The following is a 24,464-nucleotide window of genomic DNA, read 5'->3' on the forward strand; positions in this document are numbered from 1 at the left end:
TTTGTAACATTATAAATGTCTTTACTGTCACTTTTGATCAATTTAATGGATCCTTGCTAAATAAAAGTATTAATTTATTTAAAAAAAAACCCTCACTGGCCCCATATCAATATATCGTAATGATAGCAGATAACATACTTAAAAGAGAAGTTCTAGAGAGGTGCAGGTACTGTATGACGTCAGAACCCGGAAGATGAATTCATCACTGGTTCCTTCCAGATTTTCCTATGGGTTTTTTGATTGAGTAAAATAAAGCCTGTGGTAAACATAACTTGATGAAACTTTAACGTTTTGTTCTACAATGTACACAGCACACACTCACACCCCAAGCTTTATTATCTAGTTACTAATAATTAATAACATACATTTTCAAATATGAGCACAATTTGCGTTTTTGCTATGGGTGTGTGTAATTTGCGTAGTAGAACAAAACGTCAAAGTATCGTCAAGTAATGTTTACCACAGGCTTTATTTTACACACAAATTGGAAGAACCCCATAGGAAAATCTCGTTGCTAATCAAAAAATGACCAATTACAGAAATTGGTCTGGCCGATGTCAAACAGCAATATCAATATGTTTGTAGCAAACATTAATGATTTGTGTAGAAAGCAGTATTGATTCAGTTTTTTACAATGCAAAGGATTATTTATTAGTTTTCTTTAGCAAAGCTGTTAATAAAAACAATTCATAATAAAATGTGATTTTTTTAAAAATATTAGGTTAAAAAAAAGGCAGTGGCAGATACAGAGTGCACCAAATATAAACAGCATCTTGTTTAGACTCAGTGACAGATGCTGTTCATACAAAATGTATGATATTTGAACAAAAGATGAAATATATGGGCAGTATAAATAGACACTGCCTTTAGAAAATCTTCATTATTGCAGAATATTACAAACGACTTCATACGTAAAGCAGTCAGAGGACTACTGAAATTCACTCAACTGACAATGGACTGTTATTATGCAATCAGCAAGCCTGGACATTAGAGCACTTTAGCCGAGCCGGTTCGTTCACCCGCGTATAGTTAAATCAGGACGATCATCTCATAACTTGGGATGAACAGGGATTGAGGTTTTCTGGTGTGTTTCCTTCAGCCAGGAGATGAGGATTTTATTGAGCTCTGCAGGCCTGAAGAGAGAAAAGGGAAGAGATTGGACTAATCGGATCATGTGATAGAACCAGAAATGACTATGGCATTAAAATAATTACTAATGCTTTCGATTACTATAGCTCATGCTAAGGGTTAGAGAATTAAACAAATCATTAACCCTGTAAAGCCTACTGTATCATTTTTGTAACGTACATTTCAAAGGCCTCTAAATTATCAACATGATCCAAACTTTGACGAAAAACCTGTGCCATAGTGACAGATTCTGCGCACACAAAATGTGAAATATATTCGTACTCAGTCTGCTACATGCTTTTAATTGCATTGTCTGGTTGATACTAGTTTATACTTTTTTTCTTTTCTTTTTTTAGCAAGTAAAAGCATTTTAGTATTAAGCGTAAAAATGTCCACCTTCAGCTCGTGAAATCTTTAGTATTTTATTAAGTAAACAGAAGAATAACTTTTATATTGTAATATATTATATATTGTAATAGTTTAAGGTGAACACTCACTGGACCGAAGCAACTTAGATTTACTTGATTATCCATGCATCATTATTTAGAAAAGTCATGTTCAGGCTTTTGAGGACCGTTTATTTATTCATCTCTCGATCATCATTGTATTGCATTACATTATGTGTTAAAACTACAGAGCACTCTTGAAACTAAGCACTTAAATATCATCTACATAAGACATATTATTAGGAGATATAGAGTGACAACTGATATTTATATGCATTTATTCAAGTAGTCTGTTATAAAGATTTCTTTGATTTACATTACAAGCTATCAGAATTTCATCTTACTTTTTGGTCATAAATTTCAGCAACTGCATTAAATTGCATATTTTTGTTCAGTTTGGGCCTCTGAAAAGCTCCATATTCTTTTATATCATATTATATGAGCCATAAAAGCCTGATGTATCAAATATGATACTCAACAAATGCAAAGGTTTTTTTGTCTAAAGGTTCAATTAACTGTTGCTTGTTTTGTTTTTTTTATGATTTAAATTATTATTATTTTTTTATTATTATTATTTTTTTATCTTCAGTAGTAAAAGATATTAACCACAAACCAACTCCACAAGAGAAAAAACACTCTGATCCATGTCTACCCTTAACAAGAGTGTTTGTCTTATGGGGTCACGGAGGTCACGTCACATGTCCTGCTTTGAAAATGAAGCTTACAGGTTCAGAACGTCAGCGTTCATCCATTGATTGCTGAAGTTCGGTGGAGGGTGGAGAGGTGGACGGGTCAAGAGATATTAAAATAATTTACGGCTGCATGGGGCCGAGTTATCGAGCCCTCGGGTCATTGTGGAGAGGACGGCTGAATCGTGGTCTGCTCTGATAGTAGGACGGGTAATTAGATGCACATTAACAAACACGACAAGGACATTGCCATTATGTTTCAGAAGACACATTCACACAGCAAAAATACATTTCTTTTCTGTCAAGTTTTTCCACAGTCAAGTACAGGCCCATGTGACTAAATTTGTTGAGAAAAACAGAAGACACCAAAATCTGATAAATCGACCTGAAACAGCCCAGTTGAACTAACTAAAAGCTTTAAAACGCAGTCGCACCATGACCTGAATGGAAAGAGCAGTTGGTGGTTAGGTTTTGACAGATCTGCTAACTGTACCAGTCATTTTTCACACTTAAATTGTGCAAGTTACATTTCACCCCTCGACCAACACTGTGGCTCATTTTTGGTAAAACAGTTTCACAAAAAAATTGGTGGAAATGCATTGGAAACTGGTCGGTTATTTAGAAATTCCTCTACTGAAGCCCCTTATTATAAAAGCCTATAATATGCAACGATGTCTTTGTTGATTATGGGGTGAGATGTGACCTGGATGGGTTTGTGACAGATTATGTGAGATTCATCCTGCATCCAGGGACTGCAGATGAAATTTAGCTCTGCAGCTAATTCTGGGACAGTTTCGTACTGTCCATTGTCCCTGTCAAATAAATAAAAATGAAATGAATGATTATTAGATTGGACTTCTAGTGTTTTTGGATTTGTATCTTTAAATCATGGTGAATGAGCAATGTTTTTCTCTATATGGTTGTTCAACCTTGGGGTGAGCTGGATGTTTCTGTCAGTGTCACGTTACTGTTATTTATGTGATTGGTTGGTTGACCGAGGTGATGGTGTTGTACAATCACTAAACCTGGCCTGACCCTGTTCAATGATGGAAACCCTGTATTCAGTCTATCCTTCATTTAAAACCAAATGCCTACACCAGTCCTGATAGTAAACGCTCTCCTCTAAAAAAAAAAAATTGTGTGCTGGTCTCCCTTCATTTTAGTAGTCTTACATGCTCAGGGCTGGTGTAACGCCAACAAAAGAAGCTCTAAAAGGCTTATAAATGACAATGAAAATAATCTGTCTGTCAGAAAATAATAGTCATATAATGTTGAGTTGACATTCTGAACATGCTTTCAACACAATACAGTGTGTTGCTGATGTACATCTGCAAGGTTTTAACATGACAAAATGTCTGGGTCATGTCTGGGTCATATTTCATCCACATAAAAAGGATAACAAATGAACTAATAAATATCTACAAATAAGCCTCTTTTTATATTTGTATTATCAGTGAGATACTATAGTTTTTATTAAAATGTATATTTATATGAATAAAAGTTTTCATTTTAGTTTTAAAGTTAAGTCATTTTGTTGAGCGTTGTCAATTTTTATTAAAGGAACACTATGTAGTTTTTCAACCTTCATAATATATTTCCAAGACTCTTGTGATGGTACATCGACTTAAAATAGGTTGAATGACACGTCTGCCATAGCCTGACGGGGTCTGTATCGCTTTTACTGGCACTACGTAACTTTGGGGTTCGGGTAGTAACCCGAGCACAAAAAGAACTACAAAATTCGACTGCTTTACGGCATACGTCACTTCCCCCACCACTTCCTCAAATTTGGACGTGAGCGTTTATACTGTCTATGGACGTGAGAGGCCAACCAGCGTTTGTTTTCGGCTTTCGTGCATATGTTTTTGTCATGGGGGGTGTTTACACCTGGCCACTTCATGCATTTTCTCAGATCGGATAGCTATCTGATCGTGAAAAGACCAGGTGTAAATGCCCTCCGAAACGCATTCAAGACAGATTTGAATCCGATCGCTCAAACCACTTCAGGAAGATGTCTGAGACGCATTCCAGACGAAACTGGACAAGTGTAAATGCATCTGGTTGTTGAAACCACATATGTAAATTGTACTCCTCACAAAAATGTTAAAAAAATAAATAAAAAAACGTGTGAGAGCGTGTTATAGTCTATATGTTATTGCCAGATATGACGACGCTACTGGAACACGCATTACCGCAGATGAGCATCTATTCATCAAGACAACGTGCAAACTCATCATCATTAAAAGTAAAGAAACAAATTGATCTTACCAGGGCTGTTACTGCTCTCTCTTATTGCTGTCTTTGATTTTGAAATTCTGATGATCAATAAAATGCAGCTCATATCTGTTGCTTTCGGTGACGTGCACTCCATTAAATCTGCATATAGCGCGGGAATTGAAGATCGGATTTAAATCCGTTTCGCAAAAACACATTTATGTGACCAGGTGTAAATGGAATCGTTTTGATAAATCAGAAATCCGATCTGAGAAAACGCACGAAGTGGCCAGTAAATAAATCTCTTATTTGTAAACTTGTTTGCATTCTATGTTGTAGGCCTATGTTGTTGCGCTTGCTTGTAGTATGTCATTTTTTGACATGCTGTTCATTCATCCATTGCTTATAATTAGACCAGTCCAATAATTTCCACGTCTAGCTAGCTTTCGATTATCAGAGCTGTTAACAGACTTGCTAACAAACACTTGTTTCTCTTACGTGTTTTTTGCGTTATGTTTTATTGCCTAGCTTGCCTCACAAACTAGTTTGGAGGGGTATTTACGACAGTGCAAGTATTCCACAGCGACTCTAGGGGTCGCTGTTTGACAAAAACACAATTTCTCCACAGTGTGCCTTTAATGTTTGTTTTTATTTAAATGTCTATGTAGTTTTTAATAATTTTTTAGTATATACAATCATATACTAAGTATTTACAACTGAAATGAGTGTAGCGTTTGATCTGAGAGACTGATGGGGAGAAGGATGAAGTTTCAGAAAACGATAAGATTCAAACATGCATCACCCACTTGAGCCAGCTAACCTGACATTGTATTAACCTTTTTATTCTATCAATTATTACACAAGAGTGAACTTAAGTACTAAAGGTCAGACAGTCCGTCAATTATTTTGTTCTCTCAATTTACTGGAAACCAAGTAATCCTGATTCCTTGCTGACATTTAAACAGCAGCACCCTGTAATTTTAGAGCCGTTCAGGCATGTAACTTGTTGCTGTATGAGTGTTTGATTATGTTTGTAATCGTTTGATATGTCAATATATCTGTAAAAAGTCATTCTTGTTATGCAGTACATTTTTATATCCCCATAACATAGTGGATAAAATGAAGTCGATTTATAAAGATGCCAATCATAGTATTTTTCACAAGCAATCATACGTGTGAATATTTAACAATTGCACTACTTTGAATTAAAGCAATGCTACTTTTAAAATAAACTTTAAGATATTTTTTTGTTTTCTTCAAATAAAATGTTTTGAACAAAACATTCTAGTGAATGTTGTTTGAACCGGCAATCAATTCATAGTTTTTCCCTGTGTTCTCAATATCATTTTCCATCTTGTTAGTCTTTTGTAAAAACTCCTTTTAAAAGCCAGTTCCTCAGTGACATCAACCTTCAGGAAGTGACATAAAAAAAGAAAGAAATTGTGGGTAAACAGGCACAAACATCAGTTTCCAGTGACCCTTACCTCTCCATCTGAGTCCAGTGTCCACACTCCTCAATGTGGCCTCTGGTGAGGTTGGGGACCTTCAGACAGAAAACATCCAAGACATCCAGTTTACTGAATGACATCACACATCACTGCGTTTAGGCAAGTGTCGGAATTACCACAATTCACATCTTTGTCTAGTAATTATAAACTTGCCATAGACGGACATGAACATCTCAGAGTAAAAATGATGTGAACGCAGAATTAACACGAAGAAAGAATAACTAAAGCTGTCTCACCAGGTTCTCCATGCCTTTGGCAAAGACTGGCAGAAGAACAGGGTCCTTTCCTGCGGTCACCATTAAAGCTGGCATCATGATCTGTGATGGCAGAAGCATTTTAAATGATGAACGAAAAACAATGCACCAATTTCATTCAAATAAATGTGCAATATATTATGTTTTATGCATGAAGAAAATGAAGCCTATGCTCCATTAAGATTTTTAAAATGATCTTATGTAAGGCTTAATTTTCTTTATGCAGAAATATCTTTTCTTTTCTTTTTTTCTTTGATTTTGGGGAGGAATATAACCCAAATAAATCCTTTACCATTATCATTAGAATAATCTGGTATATGCTGAATATCCCAATTTCATAAGGCATACCAAGTTTGATTGCATTTGCAGCATGAAACGACATTTAACAGCATCAATCAATCTGCAACGGATTTTTTTTTTAAACATTTTTTTTTTTTTTTAATGAAAGATAAAAAATTGGAAGAACCAGTTGTTAATTCCCACCCTAATAAAGATGCAAATTTATGAGTGATGCATTTATGAGTTAAAACACTTGAGCTCAAGTCATAGAGGGGCAGATGTTGGGGCAAAGGGAGCAGACACCATCTGCTTCCCTCAGGTCTAGCTGTGGTGTGTATTTGCTGGAATAAGGGGCACTGGGGTATTTGTGGCAGTGATGGTGTCAGAGATCTGGTTTGCTGGCAGAGAGCCGGAGCACGGTAAGGACACTTGCCTTGGCCCTTGGCCTGGAACTCATCCAACGCCAGTTCCTCTCCCCGTTACGGTACCAGTTCAGTGGACCCCTGGGACAAAACAAGACCTTTAGTGACAACATGTCATCCACCAGGTGCATGAGCATGCATATATTAGCAGTGCCAGAAATTTCACAGATAGAAATAAAAATTCTGTCTTTCCGAACCCGTATTATTTTTCCCAGAGAAATACTGCTGTCCTTGCAGTAAAATATTACTGATATAAATCCTTGGTTGATGGAGATTCAATTATACCGACCTGCTCATCATTTCTCTGGTATTTCAACGATCGTGTAACTTGTGCTTTCTACTTAGTTCCAAATTTATAAAAAAGCAAACATCCCCTCTAGACATCACTTTTGCCCACTACTGAAGACTTTTGAGGATCATTTGAATCAGTGAGTTGTTGACTCAAGAACAGATGCAATCAGATCGGTCCAATTCATTATACTATCAGTCCAATGAATACTAATAAAACATCATTACCGGCTGATATTGAAGGTATTAGTAGCCCAGAAAAAATAGCTGAGCTTTGGCGTGAGCACTATCGTGACCTGTTTAATTGTGTTAAAAGTAACCCAGTTAGAATCGATCATGAACATATTAATTTCTCAGCAGACATGATGGTTAGGGCAGCAGATATTCATGGTGCCATCAGTATGTTGGAGAACAACAAAGCCTGCGGTATGGACTGCATTACTGCAGAACATCTAAAATATGCCAGCCATAAGCTCTGTCCTTTGCTCTCCATGTGTTTTAATGGTTGTCTGGTTCATGGTGTCCTGCCTAATGCTATTATGTCTGTAATTACTGCCTGTGCTAAAAGACAAAGCTGGTAAGCTCAACAGTATTGACAATTATCGACCTATTGCATTAGCCAGTATCTTGTCTAAAGTACTGGAGAGAATACTGTTAACAAAGCTAGAAATGTATGTCCTTACTACTGACAATCAATTTGGGTTCAAAAGAAAGCATGGAACTGACCTGTGCATCTATGCTCTTAAAGACATTGTGTTCAGGTACACAAGCCTGAATACATCTGTATTCTTGTGTTTTATTGATGCGTCAAAGGCATTTGATAGAATTAATCATGAGCGATTGTTTGTGAAATTACTAGATAGAGGTGCCCCTAAATTTTTAGTGAGAATTTTAGTGTTTTGGTATGCCCATCAAACGTTTTTGGTTAAATGGTACAATGTTGTGTCTGCTCCATTCCTTGTTAACAATGGAGTGCGACAAGGAGGAATTATGTCTCCTATTTTATTCAATGTTTATATGGATGAATTATCAAACCAGCTAAATAAGTTAAATACTGGCTGTCTTGTGGGCAATTCTATTGTTAATCATCTTATGTATGCAGATGACCTGGTCCTGCTCGGTCCATATAGTGTTGGGCTGCAGCAGATGCTGAAGGTGTGCTCTCAGTATGGCATTGATTATGATATAAAGTATAACGCTAAGAAAAGTCACAAAATGATAGTTAGAAGCGATGAGGACAAGAAATCAACTTTTCCGACCTTTTATTTGTCAGATAGCCCTATTGCTATGTGTGAGGAAGTTAAGTATTTAGGTCATGTCATATCCACTGATTGGACGGATGACAAAGACCTGTATCGTCAGCGATGTAGAATTTATTCTCAAGCTAATATGCTTATTAGGAGGTTTTCTATGTGCTCTGACTCTGTGAAGTGTCTCTGTTTAGAACCTATATCACACCGCTATATACTGCTCAATTGTGGTCCAACTATAAGAAAAAGAGTATGCAGAGGCTCAAGGTAGCATACAATGATGCAATGCGGTTGCTGCTTTGTGTCCCTAGGTGGCATAGTGCCAGTCATTTGTTTGTGTCTACTGGAGTGCCAACCTGGGAGGCACTCTTAAGACAACTGATGTTTAGTTTTATGTGTCGCCTGGACAAGTCAGTGAACCATATAATTGAAGCCCTAGTCAGTCCTCTGAAAAGCTGTTATAGATACACTTCTAGGTTAAAGCTGCAGTCGGCAAGTCTGGCAGATTGAGTGGACTTAGCCAAAATTTTGAATGTTTACAACTCTCATGCCCCTCCCCCACTACCAACGAGCACCCACCCATCGTCAGTGCGTGTGTACCTGATTTTCTGTGAACGCGTCCGTCTCTTCAGCATCGATCAACACCATGGACTCGGAGGTAGGCTGCCCTGACTAATCTATCCATAGATAGCAATAACCGAGGAATTGGAAGCTTGTTAGTAGATTTTCTCTCCGCCATCACGCTTCGTACAATCTTCAGGCGAACTTCAGGCGTGTCGTGTGCATGTGATATTGTAATGTGCGCGTCTGCGCGAGGGAGGGGGTATCTGTGGCGTGTGCACGAACTGTGATTGACAGTCAGATCTCACACCCCCCTGCGCTGATTGGACCCGATGATCTGGGAGCAGTGGATTTTTGCAAAACAAATAACACGCTCCAGGTGGAGTTAGAAGCTCGGGTTTTTTTCTAAAACCACCTTATTTATGTTGTTCTGTCGGATTATAGTGTCAATTTCACTGAATTTGATCAAAAAAATGTTGCCGACGGCAGCTTTAAGACGACATTGGTGCAATAGCCTGTATATCCTATAGGCTAATATGGGAATTTTTTATGTATATTTTGTATCTCCTTTTTTATACTGTATGATGTGTTATATGGACCTGTGTCTGCAATAAAGTTTATAATAAAGTTTATAATAATTAATGAATCGTTCAGTGCGATTTGTGAAACGATTTTACCGGTTAACTGAAGAGAATCAGCTCGTTCACGAATAGCAATATCCAATTGCCTTCAGCAATAACCTTTATTGGACTATTGATATCAATCATAACCTCTAACATTACAATGAGTGCCGCCTAAAATCTGATGGAAATGATAGTTTGGTAAGGGTTGTTCCAGGACTAACATGTCCTACTTTAGTAAATCATGTTCGCATAAGAACACACACAGACACACAAATACCCATTTTGGAGCCCATTTTCTCAGCGTACCTGAAGCCACTCTTGGTGTACTGCTGAACGTAGTACTGGAGAGTAGACTCGCTCAGAATAGCACTGCGGGGCGGATCATCAGGCAGCCCCACAAACAATCCACCTGATGAACAAGGAAAACACAACGATAAGGACAGTGCATTCATGCAGGCTTGTGAGCCTCGGTGCACAAACAGTTTGTACCGTTCTTCTCGAGTGCGACTCGAATCAAACTTGCATTCATTTCTCAATACAAAAACATAAAACCAAATCCGAAGTTGACTGAATATCAGAAACAGTTTTAATTGCTGACGCTAATGATGCTGCCAATCACTCTCCATTGTTCATCAACTAATACGAATTCCAAATGTTAGTCATAGTTTGATGTACTTTTCTTACCTCTCTGGCAGACTCCAGCAGTGTTAAAGGTGCCCTAGAATGTGAAATTGAATTTATCTTGGCATTGTTAAATAACAAGAGTTCAGTACATGGACATGACATACAGTGAGTCTCAAACACCATAGTTTTCTCTTTCTTATTTAAATCTCATTTTTGAAAAACACCCCTGAAAAACAGGCGAATCTCCACATAACACCGACTGTGACGCAACAGTCGGGATCATTAATATGTACGCCTCCAAAAATTTGCATATGCCAGCCCATGCTCAATGCCAGGCGGAACTGCACAGCCGAATCATCGGAAGTTCTGCAGGTGAAGAAAAAACAAGCAGGAGGAGGATTATAGGGAAAATGGCAGATCTATCTATAATCGGATACCGCTACAGTTTAATTCAAAGTTGTTAGTTGCTCTGCCCATTTCACCACGGACTGTTTTTCTAACCTGGAACAATATCAAGCAGCCAGGCTTCTCTCAGCGTCTCATACTGACGAAGGGGGGCAATTTCAACTAACGTTATATTCCAGCAAGCGGTAAGTAGTGATTTTATTAACGATAATTTACACTGTGTTATCTAGATCCAGCGCGATATTGTTTTTTCCTCGAGAGACATCATGGCTTGCAAACGAGCGAACGAAGCATGGCAGTTGCTCAGTGTTTGGATGTACAAATGAACACAAAAGTATTTTTTTAGTTCCTTCATCCGAGCCTCTGGAGAACCATGAGTTATGTGAATTTCTGATGTGTAATTGTTCAAGTTCAGACTGATAATCTTTCTCTCAAAGTCATTCAATACTGTTTATGCATCAGTAAATCAAGCCAGTGACTAAACGCTCAACTTCACGTCGTTTCTCGCAGAAACTGCGTATAAAAGCTGTAATAGTAAAAGTTTTCCAGATAGCTCTACATGTAATGCCAGATATTTCATATGCAAGCATGTCAGCCAATCACAGCAGTGGGCAACAACACTGAAGTCTCACAGCAGACACGCCCCTTCAAACTGAGTGTTCAAATCAGGGGATGAAATCAGGCTAGGAAATATGCCTTTTATTTCTATTTATTTATTTTGATCTAAAAAACATACTAACATTATAAGGGCACCCCAGGAAACATTATAAAATAATAAAATAATCCATTCTAGGGCACCTTTAAACTTGGGAAATGCATCCTGCAGATTATAAAGAGAAGATATTGCAGATGGTTGCCTTTCAAACAGTATAACGTTTATAATGTATATGAAAAACATTGCCTACCCTACCTAGTTTACTTTTTACTTAAAACCTACCCAGATGGTAATACACAAATTTGAACATAAGCACATTCAAGCATTTCATGCAAAGGACTTAAACTGTTCGACTCGTGTACGGCCGTTACCGGAAGCTAGTGATTATAGTTCATAAAGTTATTAATATGGACATTTTCCTTACAAGAACGCATCGCTTCACTTCAGAAGGCATTTATTTACAACCTGGAGCCGTACGGATTACTTTTATGATGGATGGATGCGCTTTTTAGGGCTTCAAAAAACAAGGTACCATTCATTCCCATTATAAAGCTTTGAAGAGTCAGGATATTTTTTTAGTAAAACTCCTTTTGTATTCGTCTGAAAGAAGAAAGGTATATACACCTAGTATGGCTTGAGGGTGAGTAAATGATGGGATAATTTTAATTTTGGGGTGAACTATCCCTTTAAAGGGACAATGTGTAGGTTTTTAGGTATTTTATTATCTAAAATCAATATTTTTATTCATAAATATGTCCTCAATGGTATACAAATACCTCTGCTAATTATCTGACTTATCCTCATAAATGAAGAATTTATTATCTTTATATACATGGGACGGGTAGGTCCACGGAGGCTTCCATGTAGTTCCGCCATCTTGAAAAACTATAATAGCAGAGAGGGACAAAAAGTACTAAGCCAACGCGTTTCCACAACGCGTTTTCATTCAGAGCCAGCGTCACGTGACTGAAGCCAGCAGAAGCGGAGGAGCAGAGCAGTGAGATGCGCTTGTCACTGCCGCGGCAAGTTTAAAAGGCTGCACTGTATGGTTATTTATAATGGAGGACCATACAAATGCTGAGTCACAGGATAAGGAGTCCTCGTCGTCGAAAAAGTCCGAAATAGATCGTAAAAGGAAACGTGACCGGAGATTACAAAAAACAAGGGTTAATGTCGGGATAGCTAATGCAGGAGAAAGCTTTCAAAAGAGATGCTGAAGTTGCCTGCTTTTTTCTCGACAGGTAAGTCAATGTTACGGTCTTAACACTAGAAGTGCCAGAATTCCATAACTACTAGAACTGCCGCAAGCGGTCAAATAGATTCCAAACTCTATATCTTTAATGATAAATAACCAATTGAGAGATTAATGCATTTATTGTATTAGGATTTTCTTTTAAAAACAAAACAACACCAAACTGTACATTTAAACAAGTTTAATTATACATTTATAAATAAATAATATCCATAGATGTCCTGAACAAAATTACAGAGTAGCCTAGCCTATGTTTTCATGTTTCCACTGTTCGATCGCGCCCGCGCCCGCCTACACACACACACACACACACACACCATATTGCAGCATTGCAATCTTGACATTGCAGCCTGTTCATTATAGCCATAATAAAATAGTCAACCTAACATATAAAAATTCCACTGCTCTGAATATAGTCAGTAGCCTAGTACAATTCGTACAATTTTTGCGCGTGTGAAGAGGATGATTTTTCCGTCGCTATTGGAACGTGAGTGAAGTACAAAGCCTGTAATAAAGAATAGTTTACCATCCAAATACATTGCAAATGTTGAAACATTTTGATTCTAATTAGAGAGTTACGTGAGCCTAACGCCGCTTACTTTCACTTTCGCTTATAAAGTATTTCATTTTGGCTTGTTTATAGTTATTTTTTCATTCTTGTTCTGTTCTGAATATCATTACATTTAAATGATTTGTTGTTGAATATGTTTGTGTATTTTTTTTACCACATTTTATTGTTGTGTATATGTATAGCCTATAATAATACCGCGGAATTCATTGCGGTCAATCTGACCGTCTATGGCCGAAATATAGGTAAATGTTCATTTGTTTTTTTGCCTTGTGTAATTTATATGAAAAAACATTTTAAATGAAAATACAGACACTTTTAGGAAAAGTCAGGTACCGGCTGGATTTTATTTATTTTTTCAACAAAGTTATTGCAGATATAAAATTCAAAATGGTAAAAATTACCGCCATGGCACTTCTAGTGTTAATTACAAGCTTTTTTTCATTGCTTGGTTGTGAACTTTATTATATAGACAGTAGAACATTTATAGTTAAAAGTTAAACAGACTCTTTGATGAATAGCAGCTATTGAGTAAAGTAGAGAAGGCCCTAAAAACAAGGTTGTAAGTTTTGTTTGTTCAAAACTGTAACATTCGTTTGTTCGTTGTGTCAAGTTGCAGTTTGTTTGAAATAACAAACCAGTTCACCCGAAGGAAAACTCGATGAAGTGCTATTATAAGACATCCTGTCATAGCTTTTTGGTACATAACGGCTACCGTAGATGCAACACGCATTTGAAAATGCGAGGCGCTGGAGAGCACTATTTGTTTGAATGCAAAATACTATTTCACCGCTAGATGGGAGAAATTCCTACACAATGTCCCTTTAATAACATACTTTTCGCAACATCAGTCGCGCACTCGAGCTCCGAGGATCTTCCGCTCTTGGCTCATATTAAGTCAGGCTTGTGAGTTCAGTGAATTGTTAACTGGAGACGCACTCAGTGAGTTACTGACTCGAAAACAGATGCAATCTGATTGGTCCAATTCATGAATGAATCGATCGTTCAGTGCAATTTGCAGAAAACAGTAACAAAGTAAAAATACTTTGTTACTGTAAGTGTCCACCCACCACTGGTTGCCAGTGTTATTTTAGTATATATACTATTATAGTATTTATTCATATTTTGAACTTAATATTTCAGCTTTATTCTAATTAACACAATTTTTAATAGTATTAGATTACAATAACTTCATTGGCCAGGATGTTGCTATGCAGTTGCTAAGGTGTTCCGGGAGTTGTTTTTTTAGCACATTACTATATGGCCCACAGCAGCTCTAGAATAAAGTTATTGTCCAGCTAAAGTTAGTTTTGATTGATTCACTTCCGTTGCAAAGATTATTAGTTATTAACTTAGCTAACACAACACCGTTTTAACAGAAAACCCTTGACACGCTCCGGCCGCTCATTCGCACAACAACAGTGCCTGGTGGCTCGAGAACGCAAACCTTGAAATAGATTCCATGGTGCAAGTCTTAAACATTTTTGAAAAACGTTATCATCTCCACGTAAGCTTAAAAAACGTGAACCTGTGAAAACGCTGACGGCGTGCACATGCGTATTACGTGTTCAGTCTATAGGGATGTGCGTTTTAATATGTGCGCAGGATAAATAACATGGCTCTTTGTTGGATAAATGGCATTGATACGTGTGAATGCAATTATTGGCTTAGTGTCTCCGCTGACGTGCTCCTCTCCTCCTCCGCGGTGATTTCCTCGTTTTATGGCTGAGACGTGCAGCAGAAGGGGATTGTGTCTAGAGATCCCCGTCTGCCCCGACACCACAGTCATTAAGATGTGGCGTGTGCGACCTGCGCCTGAGTGATGGCCGGACGGCCGTTCGTGATTCATTACTCCAGGATCAGAGTCCCAGATGAGAGCCCTTTATGTGGCCCTCATTAAGATGCTGGGTCATTCAGCACGGCTCGGCTCTTTGATCCCCATCAGCACTGGCTTTTTGATGTCGGTGATAAACAATGTAAATTTCGAACAGATAAACCGATCACTTTAGATCTCGTGCACAAGATTCCTGCTCAGGCAAGATTAATTATTAAAGTGCAACAATAATTATTATGGTTCTTTTGAACCTCTTATTAAGATACTGGCAACAGTGGCAAGATTATGATCTTGGTGAAATCTAGTTTTAACTTCCTAAATACTCACAGGTAGAACATAATTTTTGAGCCAAGAATACCTTTTTAAAGGATCATTTCACACACACACAAAAAAATTACTGGGACAATGCCATTATTAGGCTTATAGGAATATAGTGCATATACCAAAACTGTTCGGAATTTGACAGACATGATCACTATGAATGAACTGTCATTGTTTGGATACATGAAGGTTCTTGCTCTGCTTTGTATTAACTCTAATGAAATAAATTGAATTAATGTTAAATTAAACTCTGAAACTTACAATCTCAGTACTTGCAAAGAACATCAGTTTGAAGGTTCGTTCAAGGTTTTTCTCCATTTCAGCCTCTGCAACACCCTGATACAAAAGATAAGAATATTTATATGCAGAAATACATATAAATGGTATCATTTTACAGTAATGTCCCATTAGTTAATGGACTACCTAACTATGAGCAATACATTTTTTATAGCAGAGCATTTTTAAAAAATCTTTTTTAATGTTAGTTAATAAAAATACAACTTCATTGAGAAATATAATATAAATATTATTTGTAATGTATATAAAAATTACTTAGAATGAACATCACATAATTCAATGGTGATTTTACTCACAGGCTTCTGAAAATATATCTGGTAATCAAAGATTGGCACGGCCTTGAGCTTCTCCAATGGATTTGTTTTTGGATCCACAGGAAAAAGGGGGGTGTTGAGAGACGCCACAGCCCTGCATGTCAAAAGTAAATGATTAGCATGGGAAGCAAAAGTGTGAATGTCTGTTCAATGTGCACAATATGACGACATACATTCTTTAACCATTTTGTTAATGATTCTCTGCTTGAAATGTAATACCTCACTCTCTCAGGATGATACTGAGCCATGTTCCACACGAGGGAGCCGCCCCAGTCGTGGCCCACCAGGGTGACCTGAGGGATGCCCTGCGGAGCAGAAAGACTCAATTATAAACTGATTTATGCAATAATCATCAAACTGAGAGAATTTCACAAGCAAATGTCATGACATGAGAAATCATATTTCAGTCCAAAACTATGAAGTTATTAATACTATGTGTAGAACTATTAAGATGTTTTAAATTGTAACATAAATACACAAACAAATACAAATAAATACACAAACGAAATTGTAGAAGGCAAAATTACTTGAATAAAATTTCGAAAGATGCTCGAAAAAAGAATATTTGAAAGAAAGAACAAGATTTATATATATATATAACATAACATTTTGAATATTCATAATTCTAAACCCAAGTCAAGACAGCAAAACAGTCTTGAAGAAGCAGTCCTCAACACTTGGGCCAAAATGTGTCTGAATATAACAAAAGAGGAAACAACTAGACAGCTGACTGAAAATATTTATATTTATATATATATGTAACCTCATGACCCTATAGAAGCTGAAGTATCAAGGAATCCAAATTCACTTTTATCTAGTAACAGATAATTATACATATGAAGACCAATCATATTAGAGAAAAATGATGTAATGAATCATGTCACCTGTCATGCACTTACTCTATATAAAACTGTTGTACTCTTTATGTCAGGGGGGATTCTATCTGAAATTGTTTTGAGATCCTCCCAGCCACGATTAAAGCATATTGAAAGGCATTGTCTGGAGTCTGTCTGGTTACTGCTGCACAGCAGGTTAGTGGAGCACTAGAGACCTTACTCTACTCTCTCAGTCGCAATCCCATATGGAGTCAAAAACACAGATCACATGATTCGTGTTTCTCTCTGCCTTATTTACATACTTAGACCACCAACTCTAGGAGGTAAATGGAGGAAAATGACCTCCTTCACAGCAAAATGACAGTCAGACCCCCCCTCCCCCCATTAATGCCTGAGGGGAAATAAACTCAAATACCACTCACATAAGATTCTTTTGTGAAGATTTGCGCCCATTCAGACATAAGACAGGCTTTGTGCACAACTTAACCAAATACAGAAACGCACCGCAAACGTGCTGCAAATACTTGCAAGGCACATATGATCAGGATGTTAAAATAAACAAAAAACTCATCTTTCAGGTCATCGACAACACCACTGATGAGTAGACATTGAACAATAAGCATGTCCCAGCCAGGTTCGTCACTTGTTATGGGTTCCCATGAAACATTTCCATTGTGGCCTGTGCTATTTGCAGCACATTTCTGTATTTGTGTGTGTTGTGAGTGTTTGCGGTGTGCAACATAATATCAGATTGCAACATAATCAAATTTCAACATAATCAGATTGCAACATTATATCTGTTGTTCATGATAATAAATAGCATGCATTTCTAGTGCTAAGCCAGACGGCAAGGTAGCCAAGGCACACGTAGCCTTAGGTCACTAGTGTTTAGCCGGTCGGCAAGGTAGCCAAGGCACACGTAGCCTTAGGTCACTAGTGTTTAGCCGGTCGGCAAGGTAGCCAAGTCCCGTGAGAAGAAAAAAGTAAATATGTCTTGGCAATAGATCAGGGTTTTTCCTGCCATGAACATTTACTGACAGCCGCCAAAGCAAATTTTTATCTTATTTGATCAGTTATTGTGATTTGTGATTTATGATTGTAGATGACTGATACGCTTGTGACAAGGCGCATGTTAACTGAGAAAGAGAACTAGCAGAGAGAGAGAGAGATACCATATCTAGTGTACTTCCAGGTTTCTTCAACGCATTTAGTAATACAGTTCTTTCTGAATCAAAGTTTCAAAAAGCTCTTCAAAATGCTGTATGGTGTTCCATGCACCATGTACCGATGGCCAAGCACACCGGACAGCAAACAATTTCAGAGGCTGCGCAAAAGCTGAATAGGGCAACTGTCCAGACAAAATACTGCAATAATAATAATGATAAGCAATCTAGCACGTTGCATGACTGTTTATGTTTACTGTTAGAGGTCATAAACCATCATATTTTTGTCCTTGGCTGCCACCTCAAGACAAATGGGACCAAAGATACTGTGATGAATTTACTTCACGTGGCCAACAGGACAATGCCTCACTGCATGTCACTGACAAAGAACATGCTGAAAGAGTATAATGCTGAATAGGACATTTATATAGTCTGGTCAAGTGAAAAAGAATGGGCACATTCAAAAGGAATATTTAAACAGCAGGCATATTTGATATTCCTTCAAATAATCCAAAGCAAAATCAGAAAAGACCAGCAAAACTTATGCATGCATTTCAGGACAAATTCACTGAACGGATGCAACACTTTTGCACACAGTGTTTTTAGCACAAACACTTGCAAATCAAGTGCTATCAGCATTACAGCTTGCAAACCCACTGGTCTGTTCAACAGAGATTGTGAACCAACTCACAAATATAAAAAAGTCAGTTAGACGCCCTAAACCCTTCAGTGTTATCTGAGCAGAAGCAGTTTTATATCATGATATGTGCTGAAAAACTGCTGTTGTTTTTTTTGCAGGATTAAACATTTCCAAAACACATGCAATTGCATTTGACAGTATATGAGTACACTTTGAGAATCATTTTGCATGCTGAAGTAGAGATCCTGATAGAGCCTCGTTCATTTGAGGTCTCTGTCTCTCTCAGTTCTGCTGCCACACATGGCTTTGTGATACTTTTAATAAAATCGGGGAATATAATGTGCAAAGTCACGTTAACACACATTTGCTCAAGCTGAAATCAACAAGAACACTGTACTTGAAAAAGGGGAACTCTGTCCTCTGTGGGTTTTTCTCTGTCATTTAGCTTCTCTATTTTGAGAGGTGTAAAACAGCAGAGCTCAATGGTCTGATAATGAGCAACACTGAAAATGGATAAAGAATATCTGGACATTCATACAAAACTAAGGGTACATTTACACAACAACGATGTGCTAAAAACAGAAACGTTTTTCCTTTGTGTTTTCCGTGTACAGACAATAATATTGTCAAAATGATTGTGAAAATGACTAAAAACGCTGTATTATGCATGCCAGGCCAGAAGTTGGCGGTGTCACTTCGTAAAGAAACATTACACGCCTATAAACTGAACATGTAATGCGTATGCGGACGACATCCCGTTTTCACAAAACAGTTGTTGTATAATTCAACGGCCAAAAAAAACGCACAAAAAGTTTTCAATTTTTAGTTTAAAACGGTGTCTTGTAAATGGCCCCTAAACCCATCAGTGTTATCTGAGCAGAAGCAGTTTTATAACATGATATGTGCTAAAAAACTGCAGTTTTTTTGTGCAATTAAACATTTACAAAACAAATGCAATTGCATTTGACAGTAGCCTATATGATAACACTTATGATTACACATTAAAGTAGAGATCCTGATATATATAAATGACTTGCGGTGAGTGAGTCATTCGCTCTATTCATTAAAAAGAACCGGCGCGTAAGATTAATCCGTTCACGAATCGTAGATATGTGCGACCAGCACGGACAACCCCATTATGTGCCGTCAAGTTATGCTCCATGAATTCTTTTTCAATTCAGACTGCAAACTCACAGTCACAACTCAGTTAAAACATCATTTCTTTTGCCGTGGCGCTGTATATAGGAAATAGTATATTTTAGTACTTTATTCTGTCTGCTATTCGAAGGAATGCAGACATTCAGGAATCACTAAAGTACTTTAACGTAAACCTATTCAAATTAAGAACCGGTTCTCGAGATCCATCCTTTAAGTACATGTGCTAACATGACACAGCCCTTCATCAAAGTTTTTTTTTAATATTCTGTTATATAATAAGTAGCCTTCCTCAATAATCCTGTGATTATATGTATGTGTGAAACAGTACATACCATCTTATCCAAAAATGCCACCAAATCCTATAGGCCACGAGGGAGAGAAAAAATGATCAATTTCGTGAAACATAACAGATTTAATCTAGATGAATCTAATTTTTAATGGGAAAGATTTGCTTACCAGCATGATCTGTTCTTGAGAGTACTCCTCAATGTCTGCACAGACAGATGGGAATAAAACAGCTTATTCTATGATCTGCATCTTCTCATATGATAATAATAATAAACGTTAGTTAATGATAACTACAGAATATATTCTATCAGAAGGATGACACTTAATAAAATGCTTTAATGAAAAATGCGCTTAATATTTTGATTGCATTATCATTTTATAAAAGCAATAAGGCCTTGAGATTTTGTAATATTGAGCATGTTTAAAATACAGCACAGCCTCTCATATCTTATTCAAAACATGCACTCCACACACAATTAAAGTTAAACGTCAAACCCCATCACAGAAGTGACCCGACACGCATGGTGAAGAGCAATGCTGCTCGTTTTCACACTCAGTGTGATGACGCAGCGATCAAAAGGGAACAAGAATGCTAGAACCCCTTAAGGCATTTATTTCAGTTATCTGGAAATTCATGCTGCTTTTAAGTGAAAGCATGACATTTGAGCAAGCAGCGCACGCCACACGCACGCACACATTTAAAACAAACTCTCGGCAGAAGTTTATAGATTCTCTTACTCGTGCATTGAGTATATATAGGACACTTCAGAGATCAATGACACTTTTTAGGGTTTAATGCGATTGCAAGCAAAGTCAAACCTGACCTGCAAACATTAATGAAAGTTACTGTTACCAAAAAAAAAAAAAAAAAAAAAAAAAACATAGCTGTAAAAAAAAAGCAAGCAGCATGTTCCAAGATCAAAAAACATAACCTATTATACATAACTGTTTATCTTAATGAGGCAATACAATTTCCAGTCGGAATTGCTTATTTATCTTGAACGTCCTTGATCACAGGATGCAATTTAAAAAAAAAACCTTGATGACTTCCTGGGAAAGACTATGCATTTTCAATGTACAATAAGCAAAAAATAAAGTATCCAAGCTAAGTTTACGTACAAAAAACAATCTGTGTACTGATTCTGTGGATTGCAATTAGTAGTATTCATAGGTTAGGGATCTTGCTAAACACAACTAAGGGCTTTTCATACTTCGCCTTGGGGTTTTAACGGTAGGTTAATGCCATTTTTAACCCAGTGTTTAGCAATGTGTCATACTTTCTTTTTTAGTTTTGAAAGGGGATGAACACTGCCTCTAACAAGTGCAGTTGTCTTTACTTCAAAGTTGTGAGGAATCAGAAGTAACAGCAGATCTTTTCTTCTGAAATGCGACATATTTGCTAGGGTAAAAAAAATATATGGCGGGGGCATGGTTCTACATCAGCTGTTAACTGGATTTTAAGTTGTAAGCGTTGCACTCAAGAGTGAATGCAGACGAGTGTGAGCTTGCAGGGGTGCTTTTTAAGCAAACTAAATGATTACAGATGTTCTGCATACACCACCAGAGTGAATCGTTTTCACTGTATGGTCTAGGTACAGGCCCGGCAAGAAAAATCAAAGCATGAGATACACTCTATTAGAATTACAACTGACCAGGTGGTGCAGTGGAGTCACCGTAACCCTTCATATCAGGAGCCAGAACCCTGAAACCAGCATCGGCCAAAGCCGGAATCTGATGAGAAACAATAAAGAAAAACAATGGTAACACTTTACAATGAGGTCCCATTAGTACATTATTACACATTATTACAACTAAAATTAACTAATGTTGAGAAATAGTAATAATGAGCACTAATGTGCTTAAACAAGAGATTTAGAATGGTTTAAAATAGTTTGAGCTGAACAATGACACTATTGTCTTTTTTGGTGTGTGGGTTACCACCTCTGATCTTTGACCATTAACCTATGGCATGCTCGCATCAATAAACCGATTTCATGTTGCATCCGCTGGAAATGTTGATGTTCCTCACCTGATACCTCCAGGAAAACCAACTCTCAGGGAAGCCATGGCACAGGAGCACAGGTGGTCCGTCTCCCATCTCCACATAGTGGATCTTCACACCAGGCTGAAAAACAGAAGAACACCCTTTCTGTCAATAACACATTGCCAGTGAACTTTGGCATGATTATGACAGAAATAAGTATTATAAATTACCTTAATATTCACATATCCATGAGAGACGTTTTCAGGATTACAAAAGGGTGGCTGGGGGTCACTGGTGACCTGTTGGGCAGAACATCCCGCACATATGTAGTAAATACAGATAGAGAGGTTATCGATAGCATCTTTTTTGGAGGCTCCACAACATGGTGGGAATTACATGGTTTAGGATCAGAACTCCTCACCTCTATTCCTGTAAGCTTCTGGATTTCCTTAAGAGTCTCAGTGATGTCCTTGACTTGAACAGATGTTATTCCCAAACCTTCAGCTGCCTTGATGCTTTCTTCATTCACATCCAGCCAGACTGCCTTAAACAAGTAAATTAAAAGAATATTTGGTTACATCTTTAACTAGCAGGCTTTGAATCTGCAGCCAATTTTCAACTGCAGACCTTCTGAAATAATTTCCTGCACCTACTTCTTCAGGTTTGACAGCAAGTTTCTCAAGGGCCTTGTTGAAGATGTCTGGCTCGGGGATTCTGACGCCAGCATGGCAGGATCGCAAAACCAGGTCAAAGCGGCTTTCCAAAACGGAGAAAATCCTAGCAATGGCATCTCTCTGAGGGGTGTCGTCCACCCAGATATTGGCCAGGACGCCTGTAGCAATGCCTTAAAAGCAGAAGCGGACAGTAGTGAAGTATTTTTACTCCGCTTAAGTACATTTTTCAAGTGCCTGTACTTTATCAGAGTGTTATTTATTTTAAAGACATTATGCTTCGGAATGTCATGAAGTAAAAGTTTTCCCAAGAAAAACACTGAGAAAGTACAGATACTTGTAAAATGTACTTGAGTAAAGTAAAAATACTTCACTACTGTCCACCTCTGTTTAACAGTTCACCCAAAAATGAATCATCATTTGTTGTTTCAAACCTGTATGAGTTTCTTTCTTCTGTTGAACACAAATATTGCTTTAAGAGATAAATCGACATACCCTTTGAAAAAATATAAAAGAATTTCATATCTCACATCTCAAATCAAAAGCAACATACCGTGGTGACGAAGGATGGCAGCAGCATCAAGAACTGGCTTGTTGAATTCTGCCTGACCAATGACACTGAAAAGCGTCTGAGCTGAGAATTGGTCAGGTAAAGACAGACCCTGATCAGCCGCTACCTTCTGACAGCCAGCATCAAACTCAGAAATCATCTGCAAGAGGTAAACAGAAATATTTCTGTTGCACTAAATCAGACCGGATACATGTTATATCATGTCAGACGCACAAATACATTTTCTGCTGTAGTAAAACATACTGAATAAACACTGACAGCACACTGACTAAAATGATGAATCATGCTTAACATGAATGAAAGAAAATGACCTGAGTTAGGGTGAGTTTCCCTTTCTCTGAGCGAGACAAAGCATTCTCACTGCCAAGTTTTTCATTCACATTCTTTATGAAACCCCTAGAGAGAAAAAAAACATACCTTTTAAACCAGTTATTTTAATATTGATAAAATATACTCTTAAATCAAAATGCTAAAAGTTGTTAAGAATATCTAAAAACGAAAAAAAAACGTGTTTTATTTATATAATTTAAATAAATAAATAATAGTCACATACCTTGAAACGCCAGTGGTTTCCTCAAACTTCTGAAAAGTCTGGGCAAGATGAGGGGTAATAACACCACCCCACAAACTAAACAACACTGCCTTCTTCATTGGAAACTAGTTTTATTTCCTTTTATTCAAATCTAACAAGCCTCTGTGAAAAAAGAAAAAGGAACACAGAGGAGAAAACATTATACAACTTTCTATTTAACTTACTTCTGCCGGGACAAAAACACAGAATTCGCAGGACAAAGATCATTGTTCACTGCGGCCAATAAGTAAAGATGGGTTCAGTAAAGTCCTACATTTACCTGATATGCCGCAGATTCTGGGACAGTTCCCGCAAAATTAGTGACCTCAGTACAGGAGACGACTTCTACAACTACTGATGTGAGGATAGGCAGGCACTGCCGCGATTCATAAACGGACTCTCTGGGCGTATTACGATACAGTACTACTATGGCGGAGGCACAACTTATTGAATATTAATCACGTTACTTGACGTTCACCAAATAAGCGTAACTGATTGGCTGAAAGGCAGAAGTTCGCAAGAGGGCGATGATCATCATTTGGCGAATAATTGATATTGATTAGATTAGGAAAGGTTATTATATCAAGCAACGTCAACAGGACCTATTTAATATTCATGAGCTATGCCTTGACTAAAGTATTTAAAGTCTC

At 37.5% G+C, this 24,464-nt stretch overlaps 1 protein-coding gene across 2 annotated transcripts; it reads right to left on the reverse strand.

Moving 5' to 3' along the window:
• Positions 1 to 625: 625 nt before the first annotated feature.
• Positions 626 to 24,235, reverse strand: ephx2 (epoxide hydrolase 2, cytoplasmic). 2 transcript variants are annotated; one of them, XM_084096344.1, is made up of 20 exons: positions 24,095 to 24,235; positions 23,797 to 23,937; positions 23,555 to 23,639; positions 23,226 to 23,382; positions 22,655 to 22,845; positions 22,423 to 22,545; positions 22,232 to 22,300; positions 22,047 to 22,142; positions 21,670 to 21,748; positions 20,186 to 20,220; positions 20,062 to 20,088; positions 16,152 to 16,237; positions 15,915 to 16,026; positions 15,583 to 15,657; positions 10,347 to 10,380; positions 9,969 to 10,071; positions 6,952 to 7,021; positions 6,222 to 6,302; positions 5,962 to 6,020; positions 626 to 1,133 (listed from the first exon to the last, which is right to left on the reverse strand). In XM_084096344.1, the coding sequence occupies exons 2-20, from the start codon at positions 23,892 to 23,894 to the stop codon at positions 1,049 to 1,051; spliced, it is 1,665 nt and encodes a 554-aa protein (XP_083952470.1). In that variant the 5' UTR covers positions 23,895 to 23,937; positions 24,095 to 24,235; the 3' UTR covers positions 626 to 1,048. The 2 variants fall into 2 exon arrangements, with proteins under 2 accessions (XP_083952470.1, XP_083952471.1); XM_084096345.1 differs by having other exon boundaries at positions 22,423 to 22,541; positions 22,651 to 22,845.
• Between the last annotated feature and the right edge of the window lie 229 nt (positions 24,236 to 24,464).

The sequence above is a fragment of the Abramis brama genome (genome assembly GCF_963993115.1).
Source record: "Abramis brama genome assembly, chromosome: 21".
Classification (NCBI taxonomy): domain Eukaryota; kingdom Metazoa; phylum Chordata; class Actinopteri; order Cypriniformes; family Leuciscidae; genus Abramis; species Abramis brama.

Excerpts from the sequence above, each read along its gene's own strand:
- ephx2 (XM_084096344.1), bottom strand. The coding sequence starts at position 23,894 with ATGAAGAAGGCAGTGTTGTTTAGTTTGTGGGGTGGTGTTATTACCCCT. Across the intron at positions 10,381-15,582 it reads TCTTTGCAAGTACTGAGATT|GGCACCTTTAACACTGCTGG; the intron begins GTAAGTTTCAGA and ends TTCACATTCTAG. Across the intron at positions 10,072-10,346 it reads TGCTGGAGTCTGCCAGAGAG|GTGGATTGTTTGTGGGGCTG; the intron begins GTAAGAAAAGTA and ends CTTGTTCATCAG.